Raw genomic sequence first — 22,600 nt, forward strand, 5'->3', positions numbered from 1 at the left:
GATTGGAGATAATTGCAGCAATGTAGATCATTGCAGCATTGTAGATAATTGCAGCATTGTTATTGCTGTGGTTTGACGGTGTGAGTTTTAACCTGAGTGGTTGGCGCATAGAGATCCTATATGTACTTTCATGGGTCGGAAGCCATGGAGGATGGATGCATACATTAGGTTTGTCCTCTGGGAATCGGATAGATTTGTTTAATGGATGCAGGGGGGGGAGGTTGGCCATTGTCTGAAACCTGACCCCATCATAAAGCAATCAATATTGACCCACCTGGCTGTGGAATAAACAGAATGGACCGCCCCTCTAGCGCTGATAGAAACATGGAGAAAGAGTCAGTTCAAACCGGCCCCTGTTTGGCTGGCAACACTTTTCATAGTTAGGCTACTCTGACAGCCCCGTCCGGACCCCTTCACCCCACTAGCCTGTCTCTTTACATAGGACTGAGGTGGGAGAGCCCATCCAGGAGACCTATTTGTCTGTCTGGTCAATGACCATTTGTCTAACCTTCTGGTCAGTGAATGATTTCTGCAGCTCCAACTAGGTGTTATTGAGTAGAGTGTCGTTCTCATGATTGCAACTGGCTTTCCTCTCTCCTTGTACAGGCTGTTTTCTCTCAAGTGTGTGTTGGAGAGGTTTGCTGGTTCATGGTTGGAGGATGGGCTCTCCCCAGTAGGGCTACCACAATTATCGTATAACACATTTTTTTTGTTGCAGCATAACTGTCTAAATACATTCCTTTTTTGGTGTAGGGGAGATTTAACTTTATATTTTAGTAGATATACTTTACCCATTATCTGTTTTCATTATTACATGAACAGGGTAATCATTTTAAGAGCAGAACGGCACAGATGGGAGGAGAAGCTTCTTTTTCAAACGTTCCAAGTGGTCAAAACTATTATTTTTTAAGACAGGGTTGTCACCAAAGTTGTGTTGTATTCGTCAGGTGTACCACAACCAATTTGCAAATATGCATTATGAAATTGTAATAAATTTAAAAAAAAGACAATTCTGACGTGAATCACGTACATTTACATGAAAATGAATCTTCACCCCAAATTCCGTAATCGTCACAGCCCTACTCCTCAGCCCTATGGGGGATGGGTTGTAGAGGTAGTGGGGCAGCCCAGCCCCCACCCGTACATACCGTAGACTTAACTTGTTTAATATTGCATGGTGGCACGGCGATGGCTTTGGCGCCAGCGTCGGGTGAGTGTCTTGTTGTCTGGCCGGCAGCGCCAAGCTTGCAGAGGTTATGGAGGAAGTGTGCTGCAGGTTCACCCGCTGTGGACGCAACCGGGCCAGCTCCCTCACCCGCTGCGGACTGGTAAGACCTGGGCACGCTGGGCTGACCAATGGACTATAGAAGCTGAACTGGGTCACATTGGATGTGTGTGGTTTGGTTGTTAGCAAGGCATTGGTGACGGCTCTTTGTCGCTTTTGGTTGATTGGCCTTTGTGGACGAGTGTGTTTCTTGAGTCTCTCATAGGCGGGATGGTTTGCTTGGTTGATTGATGAAACACTGGGCTGTTGTGGCGTTATTCAGGTTGATTGGCAGTTTATCTTGTCCTCCAGTCTTTGTGAGGTGATCAGTATTGATGTGTTGTGTTGTAGCTTATGGCTTTGATGATTGTTTGTTGATATAACATCTCAGAGAACAAATCTGCGTCCTGAAAGAGAACGTCGACAGTGATACATTTTTCTTTCAATTACAGCTTATCTTTTTCATCCACTTCTCATTTCGCCAGGGGACAAATTGGTTTACTCTCTTTGTTATGAAAGGAGTAACCGACTAAATGTTTTCATGACAAATAGATTTCTTCTCTGTTTTTTAATTAAGAGCGTTCTTACGTTTAGCTTCCAAGCGAAGTCGTCAAGCTTGAACGAGATCAAACTGCTTTGTGTGTGTGTGTGTGTGTGTGTGTGTGTGTGTGTGTGTGCGCATCCAGGCACCAAGTCATTCAGTGAGCTGCTGCCTGTCATATTGATAGGGCTGTATCATAGCGGCTGATCAGTGCCTGTTGAGCGAAGACAAATGGTATGACCGACATTGTGACAGACAGACTGTGGGCCTGGGTAGGTAATGTAAGAAAGGGGAGTTTGGGAGGCCAAGGCAGTGTGTGCATGCCAAATGGCACCCTGGTGTAAAGTAGTGCACTAAATAGGGAACAGGGTGCCATTAGTGGCGCAGTCACTGGTCCAGATTTACTGTCACAACCCTGTCTCAGTCTCCTTAAGGTCACCCGACAACCATAACACCCTTTGTTCCTTCTCAAACCATCAAGCATCACTGAGGGCTTCCCATTTATTTCTAATCCTCTCAAGTTTTGCCTTCGTTCCCCCTCCTGTATTTTGATGATGTGGCCTCCTCTCGTATCAAGCTTCATGCTGCCAAGTCGACCGCACAAAGGCAGTTGCAACAACACACGTGTGTCTGTATGTCTGTGTGTGTGTGTCCTGTGGTATAAACAGCTGTCCTCTCTTCCTGTCTGTGTGTCTGTGTGTGTGTCCTGTGGTATAAACAGCTGTCCTCTCTTCCTGTCTGTGTGTCTGAGCAGCTTCCCGGAGACCTCAACAAGATGCACCTTACTGACCACCCCCACAGCCAGGGGATGCACGTGCCGCCCAGCCAATCAGGATGCAGCATCGCCAGTGATTCGGGGAGCAGTAGCCTATCAGACATCTACCAGGTCTATACACACATTATGTAATTCACCATTCTCAAACTGAGCTGATGTTTGTCGGCAGGGTTTATAATGATCATCTGCCAAATGCGGTTAGATTTTGTCATTCGTGGGGTAAGAATGCATATTTCAGCCGCCACGTTGGCGGGTCGTCACATGACGTGTTTGGGAGCACTTACATTTTTTTTGCCTACATGTAGAAGTTGGTCGAATTGACAAGAAAGGCTAGAAAGTGTGACTTTGTCCTCGTGCTTCTTGGCCGGTAGCATCTTTTTGTTCACATTCTAGGTTGTTTTTCAAAGTGCTGAACAATTATCCGAAATGTCAGTTATTTTTCAGACAATCACTTCAATTATTTGAATTTCATTTAGTTTTTTTCTCTCTCTGAGCTCAATGCGCTGCATTTTCTTTAGAGAGAAATCAGATCATGCCTGAACTCGGCGACGTAGTAGGGAGTTGTAGTTTCCAACAGGCCAATATTCTACATAGATTAGCACACAAAACGTACTCATTATCTACAATGACCATAATCCATTGCAGCCTACTTGTCCGGTCTGTGTTTGTTTTATGCCTGCTACTTAAGAGACAGAAGAACGCGCAATCAAGAGGGGATACATAGAGAGCAGTTGCTTCGTGAGGCATTGGTATTCAGTAGTCATAAGTGTGTCTTATTTACTTTGAAGAACTTTTTCTTCAGACAGCATAGACAGCAGCTCTGCAGAGATGAGATTACTTAGAATGAAATAATAAAGTCATAAAAAAAATATATATATACATCACAAATTAAATATTTGATGAAATAAAGTCATGTGTATAAATGATGGTTAATAAGTGATAAGCAGTAATGGGCATCACTAACATCATGGGACTTTTATTACAAGTTGTATTCTGTGTTTTTACAGCATTCACGCCACATGATGCATAGTGAATGTAATGTTTGAAATAAATATATATATAATAATTATTTAAAAATAAAAGTATAATCCAACGAAACGACCTCAAAAAGCGTTAATCGCTCAGCACAACAATGTTAGTTTGAGTTGGCTGCAACTGTCTGCTGCTAGGAAGACATTGCAGTCCGACATTTTTGTTCATCACAAGCTAGTGCCCAAGTTACCAGGGTAATGGCCCGTTCCTTAAAGGGCCAGTTGACATTTTTTGTCTCGCCTAATGATTGTGATTGATTGAGCATGGAACACGCCCAAAAACTTGAATTCACTCACTTTGTCATTCTCCTAGATGTATTTGTGTGCTTCTACATTTCTACTTAGGAGCACATCATGTACTCCTTGTGGCAGGGCTCTTGATGTTCAGTTGTAGGACTTGATGTTCAGTTGTAGGACTTGATGTTCAGTTGTAGGACTTGATGTTCAGTTGTAGAAGTATTTATCTGTTGTTATTATTTTTTAAGTAAATGAAATGAAGCTATTTACCCCGGTTACTTCTTACTAGTAATACGTTTCTTGTTTTTGAAACGTTAGAAAGCATGCTCATCGTTATTTAAATTACATTTTTGGTGTAATTATGGCTCGTATATTTTTTAATCTGAGTGGCTGGTGGACCAAAAAATCAATTTCCCACCCTGGTTGTAGGCCTATAACATCCCATTTCCAAAGCTTTTGAAGTTCCATTATTTTTAAGTAATGCTCCTAGCCTTTTTGTTCTCTCAATACTGTATGACTTTGAAGTCAGTCAATGCTTTCTTGGTGAATATACTGGATCTGCGTGTAAAGCAGGAAGGAAGAGGCTTGACTGACCCAACTCTCCCTAGCCCTCTTGTTGCCACTCCTCGCCCCTCTCCCCACCCTTCCCCAGCTACCCCCTGCCTCTCCAGCTCAATGGCAGCGATGGTAGAAAGAACATGTCCTCGCCCCTCTCCCCACCCTTCGTCCTGCTACCCCCTGCCTCTCCAGCTCAATGGCAGCGATGGTAGAAAGAACATGTCCTCGCCCCTCTCCCTTCCGTCCAGGTTTGTTAATTATAGTGTGTGTTGGCTGGGCTTCCTGTGGATCTGAGGGGCCCCTCTGTCCCTCCTGTCGCGCTGTGTGGTAAAGGTCAGAGCACACAGGACCCCGCCCTACTTCTACTGCATCATCATCGCTAACCCCACCCACCTTTACCTTTCACTCCAGTCCACCCCAACCCTCATCATTAACCCAGCCGTACCTCTACCCCACCTCTCCTCTCTCTCTCTGGGGGAGGGGATGGCTCTGGCTCAGTCTCCTGCACAAGCAGGAACTAATGTCCCTGTCAATTTAGAGCTGCCCCGGCAACTGTTCGGAGACCTGCATGGGCCAACCCCCCCCCCCCCCCCTCTCGCTTTCTGTCTCTGTGTCTCTCTCTCGCTCGCTCTCTCTGTTTGTCTCTTTCTGTCTTTTTCTCTCTCTTGCTCGCTTACTCTCACTCTGTTTCTGTCTCTCTCGGGGTCTCTCTCGCTCTCCCTCCTCCTCCTCCACATGCTGAGAGAACCGAACTGCTCTAAAGTCTGACACCCAGACAAAAACACAAGGGATCCAGAGATGAGGCGAAGAGGACACTGATCCTCTCTGGGTTTCACACCGTCTGTACAGACAGGCTTTCTTTAGCCTAGTTCTTGTCTGCCTCTACTTGGCCATTGTAAACTCTTGTAAGGCAGATGTAAGATAATGCTTTTTTTGTACTTCTCAGGAAGCACTGTCTACCTTACATTTAACATACATTTAAGTCATTTGGCAGACGCTCTTATCCAGAGTCAAACTGGGGGATATATGGATCGTTTTCAATAGGGCTACTTCGGTTGCAAGTAGATTACAGGAGGGCTCGACCCAGATAAAGGCTTGAGTCGTGCACCCTCACCGTGCTGTCAATTATCCAACCTCGGACTGTGTTGAGGCTCGTACCTGGACCTTAACACTGGAACCGCTGGGCCTCGTGGGACTCCCCCCTCCCTCCACCTTCAAGCTAATGAGCAGTCATTCACTCAGTCATTCACTCAGTCATTCACTCAGTCATTCACTCAGTCATTCACTCAGCAATTCACTCAGCAATTCACTCAGCAATTCACTCAGCAATTCACTCAGTCATTCACTCAGTCATTCACTCAGTCATTCACTCAGTCATTCACTCAGTCATTCACTCAGCAATTCACTCAGCAATTCACTCAGCCATTCACTCAGTCATTCACTCAGTCATTCACTCAGTCATTCACTCAGTCACTCACTCAGCAATGTGCTTGGATACGTTTCCTATGCTATTGCTAAAAGAATAATCTGGTAGTGTTTATGAAGGTCTTAGGTAACATTAGAATGCAGGTTTTGTTTATTTCAAATAAGACATTAGCATTTTCATTAGTTTATGTTAGTGTAGGCTATATGTAAAAATTAGAACATCAGTAGCTTAAACGGCATTGTAAGCGCCAAGTGTGCTTGATAAATTGTGGAAATCGGATCAAAAGTGTTGCTATGACAGCGGTCCAAAATAGTGAGTTATCGTCTGCTCGTGCTACCATGGTGTGCATTTTCACGCAATGGCATCAGCTGGATTTCATTTAGCAGTTAGGCCTCGACACACATCCCTGCCAGTTTCAATTGCTCGACACACTTCCCACAAACACGTCGCTTGCAGGTGACACAAGTGTCTTGGGCTCTTAGTGCACCTGGCCACCTGGCACGGTCTCCTCCCCGGGAGCTGTGCGCGCAATTTGGCAAGTTGGAATCTTCGCTGCTGCCTTGGCCCTCACGTAGCCCGTGTGCCAAACTCTTGATGAGCCGGGTGTTGTTGATGCACTGCTTGAACAACACGTGTTGCGTTGACAGCAGCCAAGTCGTGCAGCAACAGGCCAGCGGCGGGCGGGTGCCTTCCTTCGAGCCGCGTGGTCTGATCGTGAACATCCACGCCAACCTATGGAACAGAATAGAGTAGAATACATTAGGATTGTTTCCCCGTAGGGGAGATAGCAGCACGTGTTGTACAGAAGAGCATAAGGCAATGCATAAATGTGCTGTATCCTCGTCGATGATGGCAACTGTTAGAATGCCATGGTGCTCATGACCGAAACCTTCTTTCTAGCCTTGCCTTGGTACAGCGCGGCTGTTTTCCTGTCATTCCTCAGCACCGCTGTGGCGCACAACGGCTGTGCAGGCTCCTTGTTTTGCGCAGAGGGAGGGAGCCCCCGTCTCGCTTTGTTCACGGTGCTTGTTTTATTTGCCAGCGACTTGTTCGCCAGCGACGGTGAAGTGAATTTGTCGTCCGTGGTGACATGTCACGATTAATTTCTTCCCCCACCGCCGGAGTCACTTTCGTCAGATCGTGTAGCAGCGCTGACGCAGCACGTGCGTCCATTTGTCTTGTTCTTCTTGCAATTGTAAATTATGCACGCTCTCACTGTGTACTCCCAGTAGGTCAGAGTAGACGTATGAGACTGCTTTGATTCAGTGGAATGATACAGGGTACAAACCATTTAGAGATTGCAATTAGAATGTACCAATACAATTGAATGGCTCATCAACGCTCATCAACTCACCCATTCTCCCCCATCATACTTTACTTGTTATATGCACAAAACGTTGTTTCGGTTCAGTTTTCGAGGCATTTATCAGGGTGATTATCAACTGGGCACTGTCGGGAGAAGGAGCGGAGCAGACCCTACTGTCGGGAGAAGGAGCGGAGCGGACCCTACTGTCGGGAGAAGGAGCGGAGCAGACCCCACTGTCGGGAGAAGGAGCGGAGCAGACCCCACTGTCGGGAGAAGGAGCGAAGCAGACCCCACTGTCGGGAGAAGGAGCGGAGCAGACCCTACTGTCGGGAGAAGGAGTGGAGCAGACCCTACTGTCGGGAGAAGGAGCGGAGCAGACCCCACTGTCGGGAGAAGGAGCGGAGCAGACCCCACTGTCGGGAGAAGGAGCGGAGCGGACCCTACTGTCGGGAGAAGGAGTGGAGCGGACCCCACTGTCGGGAGAAGGAGTGGAGCAGACCCCACTGTCGGGAGAAGGAGCGGAGCGGACCCCACTGTCGGGAGAAGGAGCGGAGCGGACCCCACTGTCGGGAGAAGGAGCGGAGCGGACCCCACTGTCGGGAGAAGGAGCGGAGCGGACCCCACTGTCGGGAGAAGGAGCGGAGCAGAACCTACTGTCGGGAGAAGGAGCGGAGCAGACCCCACTGTCGGGAGAAGGAGCGGAGCAGACCCCACTGTCGGGAGAAGGAGCGGAGCGGACCCTACTGTCGGGAGAAGGAGCGGAGCGGACCCCACTGTCGGGAGAAGGAGCGGAGCGGACCCCACTGTCGGGAGAAGGAGCGGAGCGGACCCCACTGTCGGGAGAAGGAGCGGAGCGGACCCCACTGTCGGGAGAAGGAGCGGAGCGGACCCCACTGTCGGGAGAAGGAGCGGAGCGGACCCCACTGTCGGGAGAAGGAGCGGAGCGGACCCTACTGTCGGGAGAAGGAGCGGAGCAGACCCCACTGTCGGGAGAAGGAGTGGAGCAGACCCCACTGTCGGGAGAAGGAGCGGAGCAGACCCCACTGTCGGGTGAAGGAGCGGAGCAGACCCCACTGTCGGGAGAAGGAGCGGAACAGACCCCACTGTCGGGAGAAGTGCAATGCCCTTCTAAAACGGGGTTATAACTCCAGTTCTGCTTGTGATATTACGATTCTTACAACGGCAGTGTCTTATATAGACTTATTTAGACAAAGTAAAGGATGGGGGGATGACTTTAAAAATGGCGGTGTAAATGTTTTATTGATGAGCAGTCAAAATGACTGCTTTAGCGTTTCTAGTGTGAAGGGAAGCTGTTGAGTTGAACAGAGCATAGCAGGCAGGTGTAGTCTCTGTTACTGTGTCCTAGGGGGCAGACAGATGGCATGCAATATTGCTACAGTGACTGGAGAGCTCGTCTCCTAACCTGGGGTTGTGGGTTCAAATCCCAGTTGATCTGAAACGACCGTAGGCCTAGAACCAGCTCCTCTCAACCCTCCCAACCATCTGGCCAAACAGCATGGAGAAAATGGGCAATATGAATAATTAGTGTATGCGTAATGCTTAGCGACGTGTTTGGCAAATCTCTTGTTTTTTTTGCACAGGGTGTCTGTTCTAACGTCATGTTGTGTTTTTTGTTGTTGTGTTAGTTAAAACAATAACCATGGTCATGTCTGTCCCCTCTGCAGGCCACGGAGAGCGAGATGGGTGACGTGGACCTGTCTGGGCTCCCGGAGGCGGCGGTGGACTCTGAGGAGGAGGAGGAGGAGGACGAAGACCTGGAGAGGACGTCGGACACCCTACTGGGTAGAGACCTTGTCCGGGAGTGCCTGGAGAAGGACCCCGTGGACCGCAACGATGACGACATCGGTGAGCTGCACGCCCCACACTCCCCTGAATGCCCCCTTTTACTCAGTCGCGGTCTCTCTCCCTCTCACTCTCTCTCTCTCTGTCTCGGTCTCTCTCACTCTCACTCACACACAATCTCTTTCTCTCACTCACGCACTCACACACACGCACTCACACACACGCTACCACACCCCCTCCCTCTGTTTCTATAAATACTAAGGGCCTTCCCTTTTTAATTACCGTTTTTATTTTTGTGCGGGCAATCAGCTGGGCCACCTCATTAGCAGTCCAGTCCAAGGGACCCAGAGAGAGGCCTTCCTGGGGGGCTGTGGGATGCATGGGTTGAAAATCTCCTTTGCTGTTGGCTTGTTAGGCAGTAGGCACATCTTCTCTCCGTTTCTTACTCTCTCTGGGGATTTTTCTGCCATTGAAATCATTGGGCGGGCCGCCTAAGTGTTTTTTTTTCAGGTCGCCTAAAAATGTGTTGAAAAAATACTTTCAGTTTAAACTTAAACGACTAAAACTAAACTAAAGTATGTAGAAATGATAAAGGGCCTACATATTTTATATGTAATCTTTGAGAACTAACAATCACCAAAATAAAAGTTAGACAGTCAGGGAGAAATGAAAATTCCCAAGATGAACTTAGCAGTATAGATTTTGTAATTGTGTTTGAGCGAAAGAGCACAGCATTAGCCATGGCCAAATGAGCTTTAAAACGGCAACGTTTTCTCACAGCTCCATGCAGAAATTGGTAGGATTGCAGGAAATTGGCTTAAATTCACACAAAAAAATCCACACCACCACGACGGGGGCCTCTAGAATGTTCTCTAAAATTCAGCTGCGCCCACCACCTAAGCCCATTTTTGACCCTGCTCTCTCCTCTCATGTTCTCTCCCCCCCCATCCAGAACAACTGTTGGAGTTCATGCACCAGCTGCCAGCCTTTGCCAACATGACCATGTCAGTCCGGAGGGACCTGTGTACTGTCATGGTGTTTGAGGTGGTGGAGCAGGCGGGGACCACGATCCTAAAGGACAAACAGGAGGTACGGGGACATAGACACTTTTCCCTGACCATGTGACGTTTACCGGGACTAACCGATGGGGTTGAAGTTATGCTACTTCAAGTAGCTCGGACCCAGAGTTCTCCCTGGTCTGGTTACGTGGTAACATTATTCCAGCCTATAACAGCAGCCACCAGTGATCACAACCACATCTGGAAAGCGCCGTGTTTCACCCTATAGTCACAAGGTTTCATCTCCCAGTGAATGGGATGTAGAGTATGTAGCAGAGCAGCAGCCTTCAGTCGTTTAACCAGACTTACAGAACAAATTAATGAAGCTACATCCCTGGGAATAAAGGGAATCTTTCACGGCTGTCTGCAGAAGGCAGTGCCCAGCCGACAGCATAGTATATTCCATTGAATGGCCTCACCGCTTACTTTAGCACAAGTGGATGAGCTCTGCGTTGTTAAAGTGAGGCAGCAGGTGTCTATATCTAAACACACACACACACACGCAGGTGCGTGTGTGAGTTCAGTATGATAGACAGGTTGGCGACGCTAGGTTTCCTCGACCCGCTGCCCGGCCTGGTCCGCTGTGGGCTGCTGTGAAGGTCAAGGGGGAATCAGTCAGCCATCACTGCACTGCAGGATCCTTAACGCTGCTATGAGACAATGACGGGGAGAGGAAAGAAAGAGTAGGAGGGGGGGGGGTCAAGGCAGCTCACCACATTTCCTCGGTCTCCGTCCTTTACAATGCTTCCCTGTGATAGAGCTCTGCCTGTCTGCGTTCCACTTTTAAAAAGCCGTTGTCGCCTTCATGGTTGAAAAAGCCATGTTCAGCCGTCTCAGAGTTACTGTGGAAGCTAGATGTTCATCTCTTAGACGAGCACTTCGCCGCCTGCGGAGTTCTGCACACACACCTCACCCCTAGTCTGCAGTGTGATATGGGGCTCCAGCGCCCGCTGTTCTGCACACACACCTCACCCCTAGTCTGCAGTGTGATATGGGGCTCCAGCGCCCGCTGTTCTGCACACACACCTCACCCCTAGTCTGCAGTCTGATATGGGGCTCCAGCGCCCGCTGTTCTGCACACACACCTCACCCCTAGTCTGCAGTGTGATATGGGGCTCCAGCGCCCGCTGTTCTGCACACACACCTCACCCCTAGTCTGCAGTGTGATATGGGGCTCCAGCGCCCGCTGTTCTGCACACACACCTCACCCCTAGTCTGCAGTGTGATATGGGGCTCCAGCGCCCGCTGTTCTGCACACACACCTCACCCCTAGTCTGCAGTGTGATATGGGGCTCCAGCGCCCGCTGTTCTGCACACACACCTCACCCCTAGTCTGCAGTGTGATATGGGGCTCCAGCGCCCGCTGTTCTACACACACACTCACCCCTAGTCTGCAGTCTGATATGGGGCTCCAGCGCCCGCTGTTCTGCACACACACCTCACCCCTAGTCTGCAGTGTGATATGGGGCTCCAGCGCCCGCTGTTCTGCACACACACCTCACCCCTAGTCTGCAGTGTGATATGGGGCTCCAGCGCCCGCTGTTCTGCACACACACCTCACCCCTAGTCTGCAGTGTGATATGGGGCTCCAGCGCCCGCTGTTCTGCACACACACCTCACCCCTAGTCTGCAGTGTGATATGGGGCTCCAGCGCCCGCTGTTCTGCACACACACCTCACCCCTAGTCTGCAGTGTGATATGGGGCTCCAGCGCCCGCTGTTCTGCACACACACCTCACCCCTAGTCTGCAGTGTGATATGGGGCTCCAGCGCCCGCTGTTCTGCACACACACCTCACCCCTAGTCTGCAGTGTGATATGGGGCTCCAGCGCCCGCTGTTCTCACCCCTAGTCTGCAGTGTGATATGGGGCTCCAGCGCCCGCTGTTCTGCACACACACCTCCCCCTAGTCTGCAGTGTGATATGGGGCTCCAGCGCCCGCTGTTCTGCACACACACCTCCCCCTAGTCTGCAGTGTGATATGGGGCTCCAGCGCCCGCTGTTCTGCACACACACCTCACCCCTAGTCTGCAGTGTGATATGGGGCTCCAGCGCCCGCTGTTCTGCACACACACCTCACCCCTAGTCTGCAGTGTGATATGGGGCTCCAGCGCCCGCTGTTCTGCACACACACCTCACCCCTAGTCCGCAGTGTGATATGGGGCTCCAGCGCCCGCTGTTCTGCACACACACCTCACCCCTAGTCTGCAGTGTGATATGGGGCTCCAGCGCCCGCTGTTCTGCACACACACCTCACCCCTAGTCTGCAGTGTGATATGGGGCTCCAGCGCCCGCTGTTCTGCACACACACCTCACCCCTAGTCTGCAGTGTGATATGGGGCTCCAGCGCCCGCTGTTCTGCACACACACCTCACCCCTAGTCTGCAGTGTGATATGGGGCTCCAGCGCCCGCTGTTCTACACACACACCTCACCCCTAGTCTGCAGTCTGATATGGGGCTCCAGCGCCCGCTGTTCTGCACACACACCTCACCCCTAGTCTGCAGTGTGATATGGGGCTCCAGCGCCCGCTGTTCTGCACACACACCTCACCCCTAGTCTGCAGTGTGATATGGGGCTCCAGCGCCCGCTGTTCTGCACACACACCTCACCCCTAGTCTGCAGTGTGATATGGGGCTCCAGCGCCCGCTGTTCTGCACACACACCTCACCCCTAGTCTGCAGTGTGATATGGGGCTCCAGCGCCCGCTGTTCTGCACACACACCTCCCCCTAGTCTGCAGTGTGATATGGGGCTCCAGCGCCCGCTGTTCTGCACACACACCTCACCCCTAGTCTGCAGTGTGATATGGGGCTCCAGCGCCCGCTGTTCTACACACACACCTCACCCCTAGTCTGCAGTGTGATATGGGGCTCCAGCGCCCGCTGTTCTGCACACACACCTCCCCCCTAGTCTGCAGTGTGATATGGGGCTCCAGCGCCCGCTGTTCTACACACACACCTCACCCCTAGTCTGCAGTGTGATATGGGGCTCCAGCGCCCGCTGTTCTGCACACACACCTCCCCCCTAGTCTGCAGTGTGATATGGGGCTCCAGCGCCCGCTGTTCTACACACACACCTCACCCCTAGTCTGCAGTGTGATATGGGGCTCCAGCGCCCGCTGTTCTGCACACACACCTCACCCCTAGTCTGCAGTGTGATATGGGGCTCCAGCGCCCGCTGTTCTGCACACACACCTCACCCCTAGTCCGCAGTGTGATATGGGGCTCCAGCGCCCGCTGTTCTGCACACACACCTCACCCCTAGTCTGCAGTGTGATATGGGGCTCCAGCGCCCGCTGTTCTGCACACACACCTCACCCCTAGTCTGCAGTGTGATATGGGGCTCCAGCGCCCGCTGTTCTGCGCACGTTAGTGCCGAGATTCATAAGGTTGGACAACACACTTTCGCTTTTGGAGAACGTCTTCGGTTCGCTCAAGCTCTGTATACCACATCCAGAGACACATTATAATACCAGGCAACAATGATTACTTTGAGTGAAGGTCCATAAAAGCATCTCCTCTATTATGCTGTTCAGCCAGTCAGCCTGTCAGTCAGTCAGCCTGTCAGTCAGTCAGCATGTTAGTCAGTCAGTCAGCCTGTCAGTCAGTCAGCCTGTCAGTCAGTCAGCATGTTAGTCAGTCAGCATGTTAGTCAGTCAGCATGTCAGTCAGTCAGCATGTTAGTCAGTCAGCATGTTAGTCAGTCAGCATGTTAGTCAGTCAACATGTTAGTCAGTCAGTCAGCCTGTCAGTCAGTCAGCCTGTCAGTCAGTCAGTCAGCCTGTCAGTCAGCATGTTAGTCAGTCAGCATGTTAGCCAGTCAGCCTGTCAGTCAGCCTGTCAGTCAGTCAGCATGTTAGTCAGTCAGCATGTTAGTCAGTCAGCATGTTAGTCAGTCAGCATGTTAGTCAGTCAGCATGTCAGTCAGTCAGCCTGTCAGTCAGTCAGCCTGTCAGTCAGTCAGCATGTTAGTCAGTCAGCATGTTAGTCAGTCAGTCAGTCAGCATGTTAGTCAGTCAGCATGTTAGTCAGTCAGCATGTTAGTCAGTCAGCATGTTAGTCAGTCTGCATGTCAGTCAGCCTGTCAGTCAGTCAGCATGTTAGTCAGTCAGCATGTTAGTCAGTCAGCATGTTAGTCAGTCAGTCAGCCTGTCAGTCAGTCAGCATGTTAGTCAGTCAGCATGTTAGTCAGTCAGCATGTTAGTCAGTCAGCATGTTAGTCAGTCGGCATGTTAGTCAGTCGGCATGTTAGTCAGTCAGCATGTTAGTCAGTCAGCATGTTAGTCAGTCAGCCTGTGTCAGTCAGTCAGCATGTTAGTCAGTCAGTCAGTCTGTCAGTCAGCATGTCAGTCAGTCAGCATGTTAGTCAGTCAGCATGTTAGTCAGTCAGCCTGTCAGTCAGTCAGCATGTTAGTCAGTCAGTCAGCATGTTAGTCAGTCAGTCGGCATGTTAGTCAGTCAGCATGTTAGTCAGTCAGTCAGCATGTTAGTCAGTCAGCCTGTCAGTCAGTCAGCATGTTAGTCAGTCAGCATGTTAGTCAGTCAGCATGTTAGTCAGTCAGCATGTTAGTCAGTCAGTCAGCCTGTCAGTCAGCATGTTAGTCAGTCAGCATGTTAGTCAGTCAGCATGTCAGTCAGTCAGCATGTTAGTCAGTCAGCATGTTAGTCAGTCAGCCTGTCAGTCAGTCAGCCTGTTAGTCAGTCAACATGTTAGTCAGTCAGTCAGCCTGTCAGTCAGTCAGCATGTTAGTCAGTCAGTCAGCCTGTCAGTCAGTCAGCATGTTAGTCAGTCAGCATGTTAGTCAGTCAGCATGTTAGTCAGTCAGCATGTTAGTCAGTCAGCATGTTAGTCAGTCAGCATGTTAGTCAGTCAACATGTTAGTCAGTCAGTCAGCCTGTCAGTCAGCATGTTAGTCAGTCAGCATGTTAGTCAGTCAGCATGTTAGTCAGTCAGCCTGTCAGTCAGCTTGTCAGTCAGTCAGTCAGCCTGTCAGTCAGCATGTTAGTCAGTCAGCATGTTAGTCAGTCAGCCTGTCAGTCAGTCAGCATGTCAGTCAGTCAGCATGTTAGTCAGTCAGCATGTTAGTCAGTCAGTCAGCATGTTAGTCAGTCAGTCAGCCTGTCAGTCAGTCAGCACGTTATTCAGTCAGCATGTTAGTCAGTCAGCATGTTAGTCAGTCAGCCTGTCAGTCAGCATGTTAGTCAGTCAGCCTGTCAGTCAGCTTGTCAGTCAGTCAGTCAGCCTGTCAGTCAGTCAGCCTGTCAGTCAGTCAGCATGTTAGTCAGTCAGTCAGCCTGTCAGTCAGCCTGTCAGTCAGTCAGCCTGTCAGTCAGTCAGCATGTTAGTCAGTCAGCCTGTCAGTCAGTCAGCATGTTAGTCAGTCAGCCTGTCAGTCAGCCTGTCAGTCAGTCAGCCTGTCAGTCAGTCAGCCTGTCAGTCAGTCAGCATGTTAGTCAGTCAGCCTGTCAGTCAGTCAGCATGTTAGTCAGTCAGCCTGTCAGTCAGTCATCAAGTCAGTCAGTCAGCATGTTATTCGGTCAGCCTGTCAGCAAGTCAGTCAGTCAGCAAGTCAGTCAGTCAGCATGTTAGTCAGTCAGCATGTTAGTCAGTCAGCATGTTAGTCAGTCAGCATGTTAGTCAGTCAGCCTGTCAGTCAGTCAGCCTGTCAGTCAGTCAGTCAGCATGTTAGTCAGTCAGCATGTTAGTCAGTCAGCAAGTCAGTCAGTCAGCAAGTCAGTCAGTCAGCAAGTCAGTCAGTCAGCAAGTCAGTCAGTCAGCAAGTCAGTCAGTCAGCAAGTCAGTCAGTCAGCCAGTCAGCCTGTCAGTCAGCATGTTAGTCAGTCAGTCAGCATGTTAGCCAGTCAGCCTGTCAGTCAGCCTGTCAGTCAGCAAGTCAGTCAGTCAGCATGCTAGTCAGTCAGCAAGTCAGTCAGTCAGCATGCTAGTCAGTCAGCCTGTCAGTTAGTCAGTCCCTGTTTTAGTGATGGTGTTTGGCACTGCTGCTGTCATCACTGTTCTCCCCCCCCCCTCCCAGCTGGACCTGTGGTATGTGATCCTGAACGGGGCGGTGGAGATCAGCCATCCAGACAGCCGCATGGAGACCCTCTGCATGGGCAACAGCTTCGGCATCTCCCCCTCCCTGGACAAGCAGTACATGAGCGGAGTGGTGCGCACCAAGGGGGACGACTGCCAGGTGAGTTGCTCTTCTCTCAGCGAGATATTTGGACTCCTAGCATCTGGACTCCTAGGCCGGAGTCTCAAATCGCACCCTATTTCCTGTATAGTACACTACAGGCCCTGGGACCCTACTGGATCCTGCTCAAAAGCAGTACAAAATATAGTGATTAGGGTTGCCGTTTGGGGGCGCTGACTTTCATTTCACGGTGAATGGCCACTCGAGTCGAGACCTCTTGTCAGACTGCTATGATAACCCCATTATACTGAGCAAGGAGCAGCCTCATCGAGAAATGAAATGGGAACTTTTCATTCCCTTTTGACAATCTGGTTGGAAGATTAAGATGGCGGTGTTCTTGTATTCCTTGCGAGTACAGAGATGGGTGGTATAAACGTAGTGTTGGGATCTATGGTGTAAATGTAAGTGACGCTTCAGTGGTTTTGTATAATTTCAGCCAGTAGTTTTCAATGTAGCACCCAAGAGCCAAAATGGGTCCCCGAAAATAGAGCACAATGGTGTACGACGTATTCCATTTCTATGATACGTCACGTCCTGCAATAAAAATATTTTAATCTGCAATTCATATGATATGTTACGAAATTCCAATTTGTAAGCGCTTAAGATGGTGTTTAATCTCTTTAAAACGGTGTTGACTGTCACAAGCAAAGGAGAGGCTCGGTTGAAGAGCTGTTGCTGAGTCATGCACAAGAGGAACCGGGTCTTAATATAGAGATAGGAGGCAGCAGTTGTAAATGTAGCCTGCCTCTCGAGAAGTGGTTTGAGCTGATCTCTCGGTCACTCCACAGTTTCTACACCAACAATGTCTAGTTCCTTGAAGAGCTCTTTCACCAGAAGCGTTGTTTTCTGTCACAGTTTCACACCCTGAACGACAGCTCAGCGAGACGGCCGCAGGCAGAAAGGTGAACACCAGCCAGGGGTGTGTAGCTTGACCTTTCAGCCAGGTGAACGTTAGCTCGGGGAGAGTAAGCAGGACCAAGATAGTAAACACCAGCCACATTATGCTATCATAGATGGACCAGTTGCCATAGGAGTGGAGCTTGTCTGTTCGCTTGTAGACTAGCATTGCTGGACCAGTAGCACTAGCCACCAGTCATCCATCCCTGCCATGCCTCTCTCCTGCTCCCGGGGTTCTTCCGTGTTACTGTTTGAGTACCCAGTTCTAGTGCGGAGCACCAGGCTCCTGTACTATAAGTTCACCCGCTGTCCCCATGTCATTGTGGACCAGTTTGTGTGCATCGCCCAAGAGGACTACTGGCGGATCCTCAACCATGTGGAGAAGAACACGCACAAGGTGGAGGAGGAGGGAGAGATCGTGATGGTGAAGGAACATCGCGAGCTGGACCGCAGCGGCACCAGGAAGGGGCACATCGTCATCAAGGTGAGGAACAAAATATAAGAGTTGGTCATAAGAAATGGTCATAATTGTCTGGTTTGAATGTATGCAGAGACCACCTACCTGTGACAATGCCACTTAATATAATGTTTATATACCCTACATTACTCATCTCATATGTATATGTATATACTGTACTCTATATCATCTACTGCATCTTTATGTAATGCATGTATCTCTAGCCACTTTAAACTATGCCACTTTGTTTACATACCCTACATTACTCATCTCATATGTATATACTGTACTAAGACTCCTTCGCTCCCCCAAACACCTACAGTACAGATGGGTGCCTGCTGCTGATCTGATCCTCACTTCTGTATTCTCGTCTTTCAATCATTTGAAAACGGCTCACTTTAATTACTATTGCCCTAAAAACACACTCGGTTTCCTTGGCGATCTCTTCTTGTCAGGTGACTGTTCACACAAGGTTTGCTTTGAAGTCCTTTCACCCTATTCCACTTTTTCTTAAAGTAATCCAAAATGACTCTGATCTCCTTGGTGAAAATACTGCCTTAATTGCTGCCGAGGGGACTTACAAAATCGTATTGGATCGAATTGAGAGTTGGAATGCAGTGGTGATTTCATGTGTGTCTGTCCACTCAGGGCACCCCAGAGCGTTTGATATTGCACCTGGTGGAGGAGCCATCGGTAGTGGACCCCACCTACATCGAAGACTTCCTCCTCACCTACCGCACCTTCCTCTCCAGCCCCATGGAAGTCGGCAAGAAGCTGCTCGAGTGGTTCAAAGTCGACAGCCTCAGAGACACGGTGTGTACAGTACTGTGTGAGCGTGCACATGTGTGTGTGTTTGCGTTGTGCCTGCTTCCTTATGTGAAGGCGTGGGTATGCTACACAGTAATCAATACAACTTGTGCCAGGTCAGCGTTCTTTGTTGTACGGGGGATGTGTCCCGTCCAGATACTCTCATAGTGCATAAATGATTTAACATACGATTAGCCTTGTGCTGTCGATAGTCTTTATTGGGATGTCATTTGTCGCATAATCATTCTTCCTCTTAAAGGGGCCCTTCCCCTCAAAGAGAGAGTCGCTGTTTGTAGCTCTGTCTGCGGTGTGGTTGCTTCATTGCGTTCGAAGATGACCTTTGCTTAGATTAGAACAATGTGACTCTTATTTTTATTTTTCAGCCACTGCTTTTCCGGACTCTTGCAGTTCAAAGAAAGATTACTGAGAAATACATGTTTGTCATCTCACCTCACCTATGATAGAGTGCGTTCAGAAAGTATTCATATCCCTTGACTTATTCCACTAATGTTTGTGTTACAGCCTGAATTCAAAATAGATTTCATATCTTGTTTCTCTCTCACCCATCTACACACAAATACCCCGTAATGACAAAGTGGAAACATGTTTTTTGAAATGTTTGCAAATTTAGTGAAAATGAAATACAGATATATCAAGTATTCATTCCCCTGAGTGTTTAGTACTTTGTAGAAGCGCCTTTGGCGGTGATTACTGCTTTGAGTCGTCTTGGCTATGTCGCTATCAGCTTTGCACATTTGGATTTGTGGATTTTCTCCCGTTCTTCCTTGCAGATTTTCTCAAACTCTGTTAAGTTAGATGGGGAGTGGCGCAATTAGTGAAGTGAGTGAAGAGGGAAGCCATTACAGCATTGCTTTGTATCTATGCTTACGGTCATTGTCCTGTTAGACTAGGGTGAAAATGTACATTCTAAGGTTGTTTGCTCTCTGAAGCAGATTCTCATCCAGGATCTACCTGTATATGGCTCCATTCATTGTTCCCCCCTATCCTTACCAGTCTCCCAGTCCTTGCCGCTGAAATGCATCCCCATAACATGATGCTTCCACCGCCATGCTTCACGGTGGGTCTGGTGTTAGATGGGTGATGAGCTGTGCCTGGTTTTCTCCAGACGTAAGGCTTTGCATTCAGGCCAAATAGTTCCGTTTTTGTTTTATCAGACCACAAAATCTGTTGCCTAATGATCTCAGTCTTTCACACGCCTTTTTGCTAACGGTGCCTATTTCTCAGTAGCGGCTCCCATCTGTCCGCTCTCCCATAAAACCCAGTTCGGTGACGTGCTGTAGAGGATCTCCCATCTCAGCCGAGGAACTCTGTAGTTCTGTCAGAGTGGTCATTTGATTCTGGGTTACCTCCTTGACCAAGGTCCTTTTTGCCCGGTTTCTTAGTTTGGATGGACGAACATCTCTAGGTAGGAGTCTGGGTAGTTCCATATTTTTTTCCACTTCCCAATGATGGAGACCACTGTACTCGGAAACTTTCAACGCTCTAGAAAAGTTTTCATACCCTTTCCCACAATTCCCTCTCGGAGATCTACGGACAGTTCCTCGGACTTCATGGTATAGATTCTGCTCTGGCACACACGGTCAACGGTAGGATCTTATATAGACAGGTGTTTTTCTATTCAAGTTGTCGTGAAATCTCAAGCATGATCAAAATAAATTGTATGCACCCCTAGCTCGATTTGGAGCATCACAGTATAAATGGATGTGAATACCTAATGTAAATGACATATTTCTGTATTTCAATTTCAATACATTTGCTAATATTTCTAGAAACATGTTTTCACTTTGTCATTATGGAGTATTGTGTGTAGATTGGTGAGTAAAACATATATGTAACCCATTTTGAATTTGGGGTGTAACACAACAAAGTGTGGGACAAGTCAAGAGGTATGAATTATTTCTGAAGGTACTGTGTCTTTAACCTCTGCTAAAATGGAATGTTTGAAGTTTGGAGATTGCTTGCTTTTTTTTGGTGAAAATATACAGGATTCTCTAATGAAGTCAGTTGACTAAGCTTTGACAGCCTTGTGTTTCGCTGTGCAGGTGACACGCATAGTGTTGCTATGGGTGAACAACCATTTCAACGACTTTGAAGGTGACCCGGCCATGACAAGGTTCCTTGAAGACTTCGAGAAGCTGCTGGAAACCACAGTAAGATCATATTGTTCCCATATTGTGTCTATACTAACGGTGCGTCCCAAATGGCACTCCATTCCCTATAGTGCACTACTATTGACCAAAGCACTATGAGCCCTGGTCAAAAGCAGTGCACCATAGAATGAATAGGTGTTCTCGCCGTCTCTAAACTCACACCTTCAGCTTCACTCTGTGGTCAGACAGACGTGCGGAGCTTCTGGGCGTAACAACTCTGCGGTTGAGCCAGGTGTGTTCGCTGTGAGCCCAGGTCAGGTGAGCGAGCAGGTGTTGAAGCCTGTTCTGTTCCTTTTAGAAAATGAAGGGTCACCTGAGGCTGCTGAACATAGCGTGCGCAGCCAAGGCCAAGTGGAGGCAGATCACCCTGCAGAAACCGTCCAGAGAGTCCCCGCTCTACTTCAGCCTGCATGGCGGCAGCGAGAGGGGCTTCGGCATCTTCGTGGAGTCGGTGGAGGGGGGGAGCAAGGCCGCGGAGGCCGGACTCAAACGGGGAGACCAGGTAGGAGAAGTGTTTACTCGTGTTGTGCTGCTTTTATATTGTACTTTTACTAGTCAAAGATAAACGGTGTGGCTTTTTGAAGTCGACGTTTCTCTTCCATTTCATACGGTTCAGATTGCTGTTCACATGCCCTTTGCGGGTATTTTCAGTAACAAGTGCAGTTTGACTCAAAGCTCTCTTGTCTTTTCCTCGTTCAGATAATGGAGATCAATGGTCAGAACTTTGAGAACATCTCCTACATCAAAGCTATGGACTTCCTGAGGAACAACACACACCTCTCCCTCACAGTCAAGACCAACATCTTCGGTTAGTACAATCTGCCCTCTTACCATAACTAGGATTTTATCGTTAAAGATGCAGGATCATCTGAGATTAAAATGCCAGATGTCAACAGTTGTCTGTACCTGGGTCAGTGCCTGTGTCTGTATCTTTGGCCAGTCGTGTGTTGGGTTGCAAAATGCTTGTAACTTTCTCAAGTTTCCCAAGTCTTCCAACCGTACTTTCTGGGAAAACCTGGGAATTTGGCAAACGTTCCCAGGATTTTACAACCCTAGTTCTGTGACCTGCGTCTTGCCATTCACCCACTTTCACTCCTCTCCCCAGTGTTCAAAGAGCTGCTAAGCCGGATCGTTCACGAGAAGAAGAATGGCGTTCCGCACATTCCCAAGATCCAGGAGAAGAAGGGCAACCGCTTCTCCATCCCGGACCTGCCTGGAGACATGGAGTTCCCCACAGACCACAAGGCCACCAAGAAGATGAAGGCCAACACCGTTTCTGGAGGACGGAACAAGATCAGGAAGATGCTAGAGAAGACCCGCTTCAGCATCCTACCACCTAAACCCTTCAGGTAGGAGAGTATTGTGTTGTATTTGTTTATCTGGGCTTTAAGGTAAAGGGAAGTCATTGTCATAGTCATCATCTTTGATTGCGCTCCATGTCAGCGACAGCTGGACCATTCTCTTTCGCACTACCCTTAAAAGCTTTTAAAGTTATTGTAGATTAAAGGAAAAGCTTTTGGGGGGGAGGGTCTGTTCTTTGAAAACATAAACATGCAATTTTAGTCCGATTTCATACCTTCCATTGGACTCGTTATGATTCGTACTGTTTCAGTGCAGGGTGAGAACGAAACAGTGTTACTTGCCCAGGGAGACGTTGGCAACGCTCTCACGTAAAGTTCTGCCTTTCCCCTCGACGCACTCTCTGCTCCGTCAGCTCGTAGTGTAATCACCCTGCATTTCACGAAACCGTTTAGCATCATTGAGCCATTCATCTGCCATAGCCAACCAACAACTGTATCTAAATCACATCGCTTTCATTCATGTTTTATTCCATTTACTCTGCGGGGACTTAGAGAGAGTGGAGATGAGAGAGACTGATTGGGGAGCATCACGCTTCTTTAGTCGTCTATCTATGATAGAACGTGGTAGTGGCTCACCGCGGCGCATGCTAGTAGCTAGCGATTACGGTCAGCGTCATCGACAGCTTTGTGTGTGGTTGTTCTTCCTGTGAAGTCAGTGTATGATTTCAGACGTCAGTCACTTCTGATGCTTGGCCTTACGTTGTCAACTCATCGGG

General features: G+C 49.0%; 1 protein-coding gene across 3 annotated transcripts in view; it reads left to right on the plus strand.

The window, feature by feature from the left end:
* LOC135548828 (rap guanine nucleotide exchange factor 6-like) overlaps nt 1-22,600 on the plus strand; it is a 137,519-nt gene that overhangs the window by 83,072 nt on the left and 31,847 nt on the right. For all 3 annotated transcript variants that reach the window (XM_064978793.1, XM_064978794.1, XM_064978795.1), the window contains 10 exons: nt 2,560-2,691; nt 8,824-9,004; nt 9,894-10,030; nt 16,033-16,191; nt 17,420-17,572; nt 18,194-18,358; nt 20,416-20,523; nt 20,822-21,025; nt 21,223-21,331; nt 21,629-21,872. In XM_064978793.1, coding sequence (XP_064834865.1) covers nt 2,560-2,691; nt 8,824-9,004; nt 9,894-10,030; nt 16,033-16,191; nt 17,420-17,572; nt 18,194-18,358; nt 20,416-20,523; nt 20,822-21,025; nt 21,223-21,331; nt 21,629-21,872 — 1,592 coding nt within the window. The remainder of the gene's footprint in view (nt 1-2,559; nt 2,692-8,823; nt 9,005-9,893; nt 10,031-16,032; nt 16,192-17,419; nt 17,573-18,193; nt 18,359-20,415; nt 20,524-20,821; nt 21,026-21,222; nt 21,332-21,628; nt 21,873-22,600) is intronic.

This window comes from Oncorhynchus masou, chromosome 11 (genome assembly GCF_036934945.1).
Source record: "Oncorhynchus masou masou isolate Uvic2021 chromosome 11, UVic_Omas_1.1, whole genome shotgun sequence".
Classification (NCBI taxonomy): domain Eukaryota; kingdom Metazoa; phylum Chordata; class Actinopteri; order Salmoniformes; family Salmonidae; genus Oncorhynchus; species Oncorhynchus masou.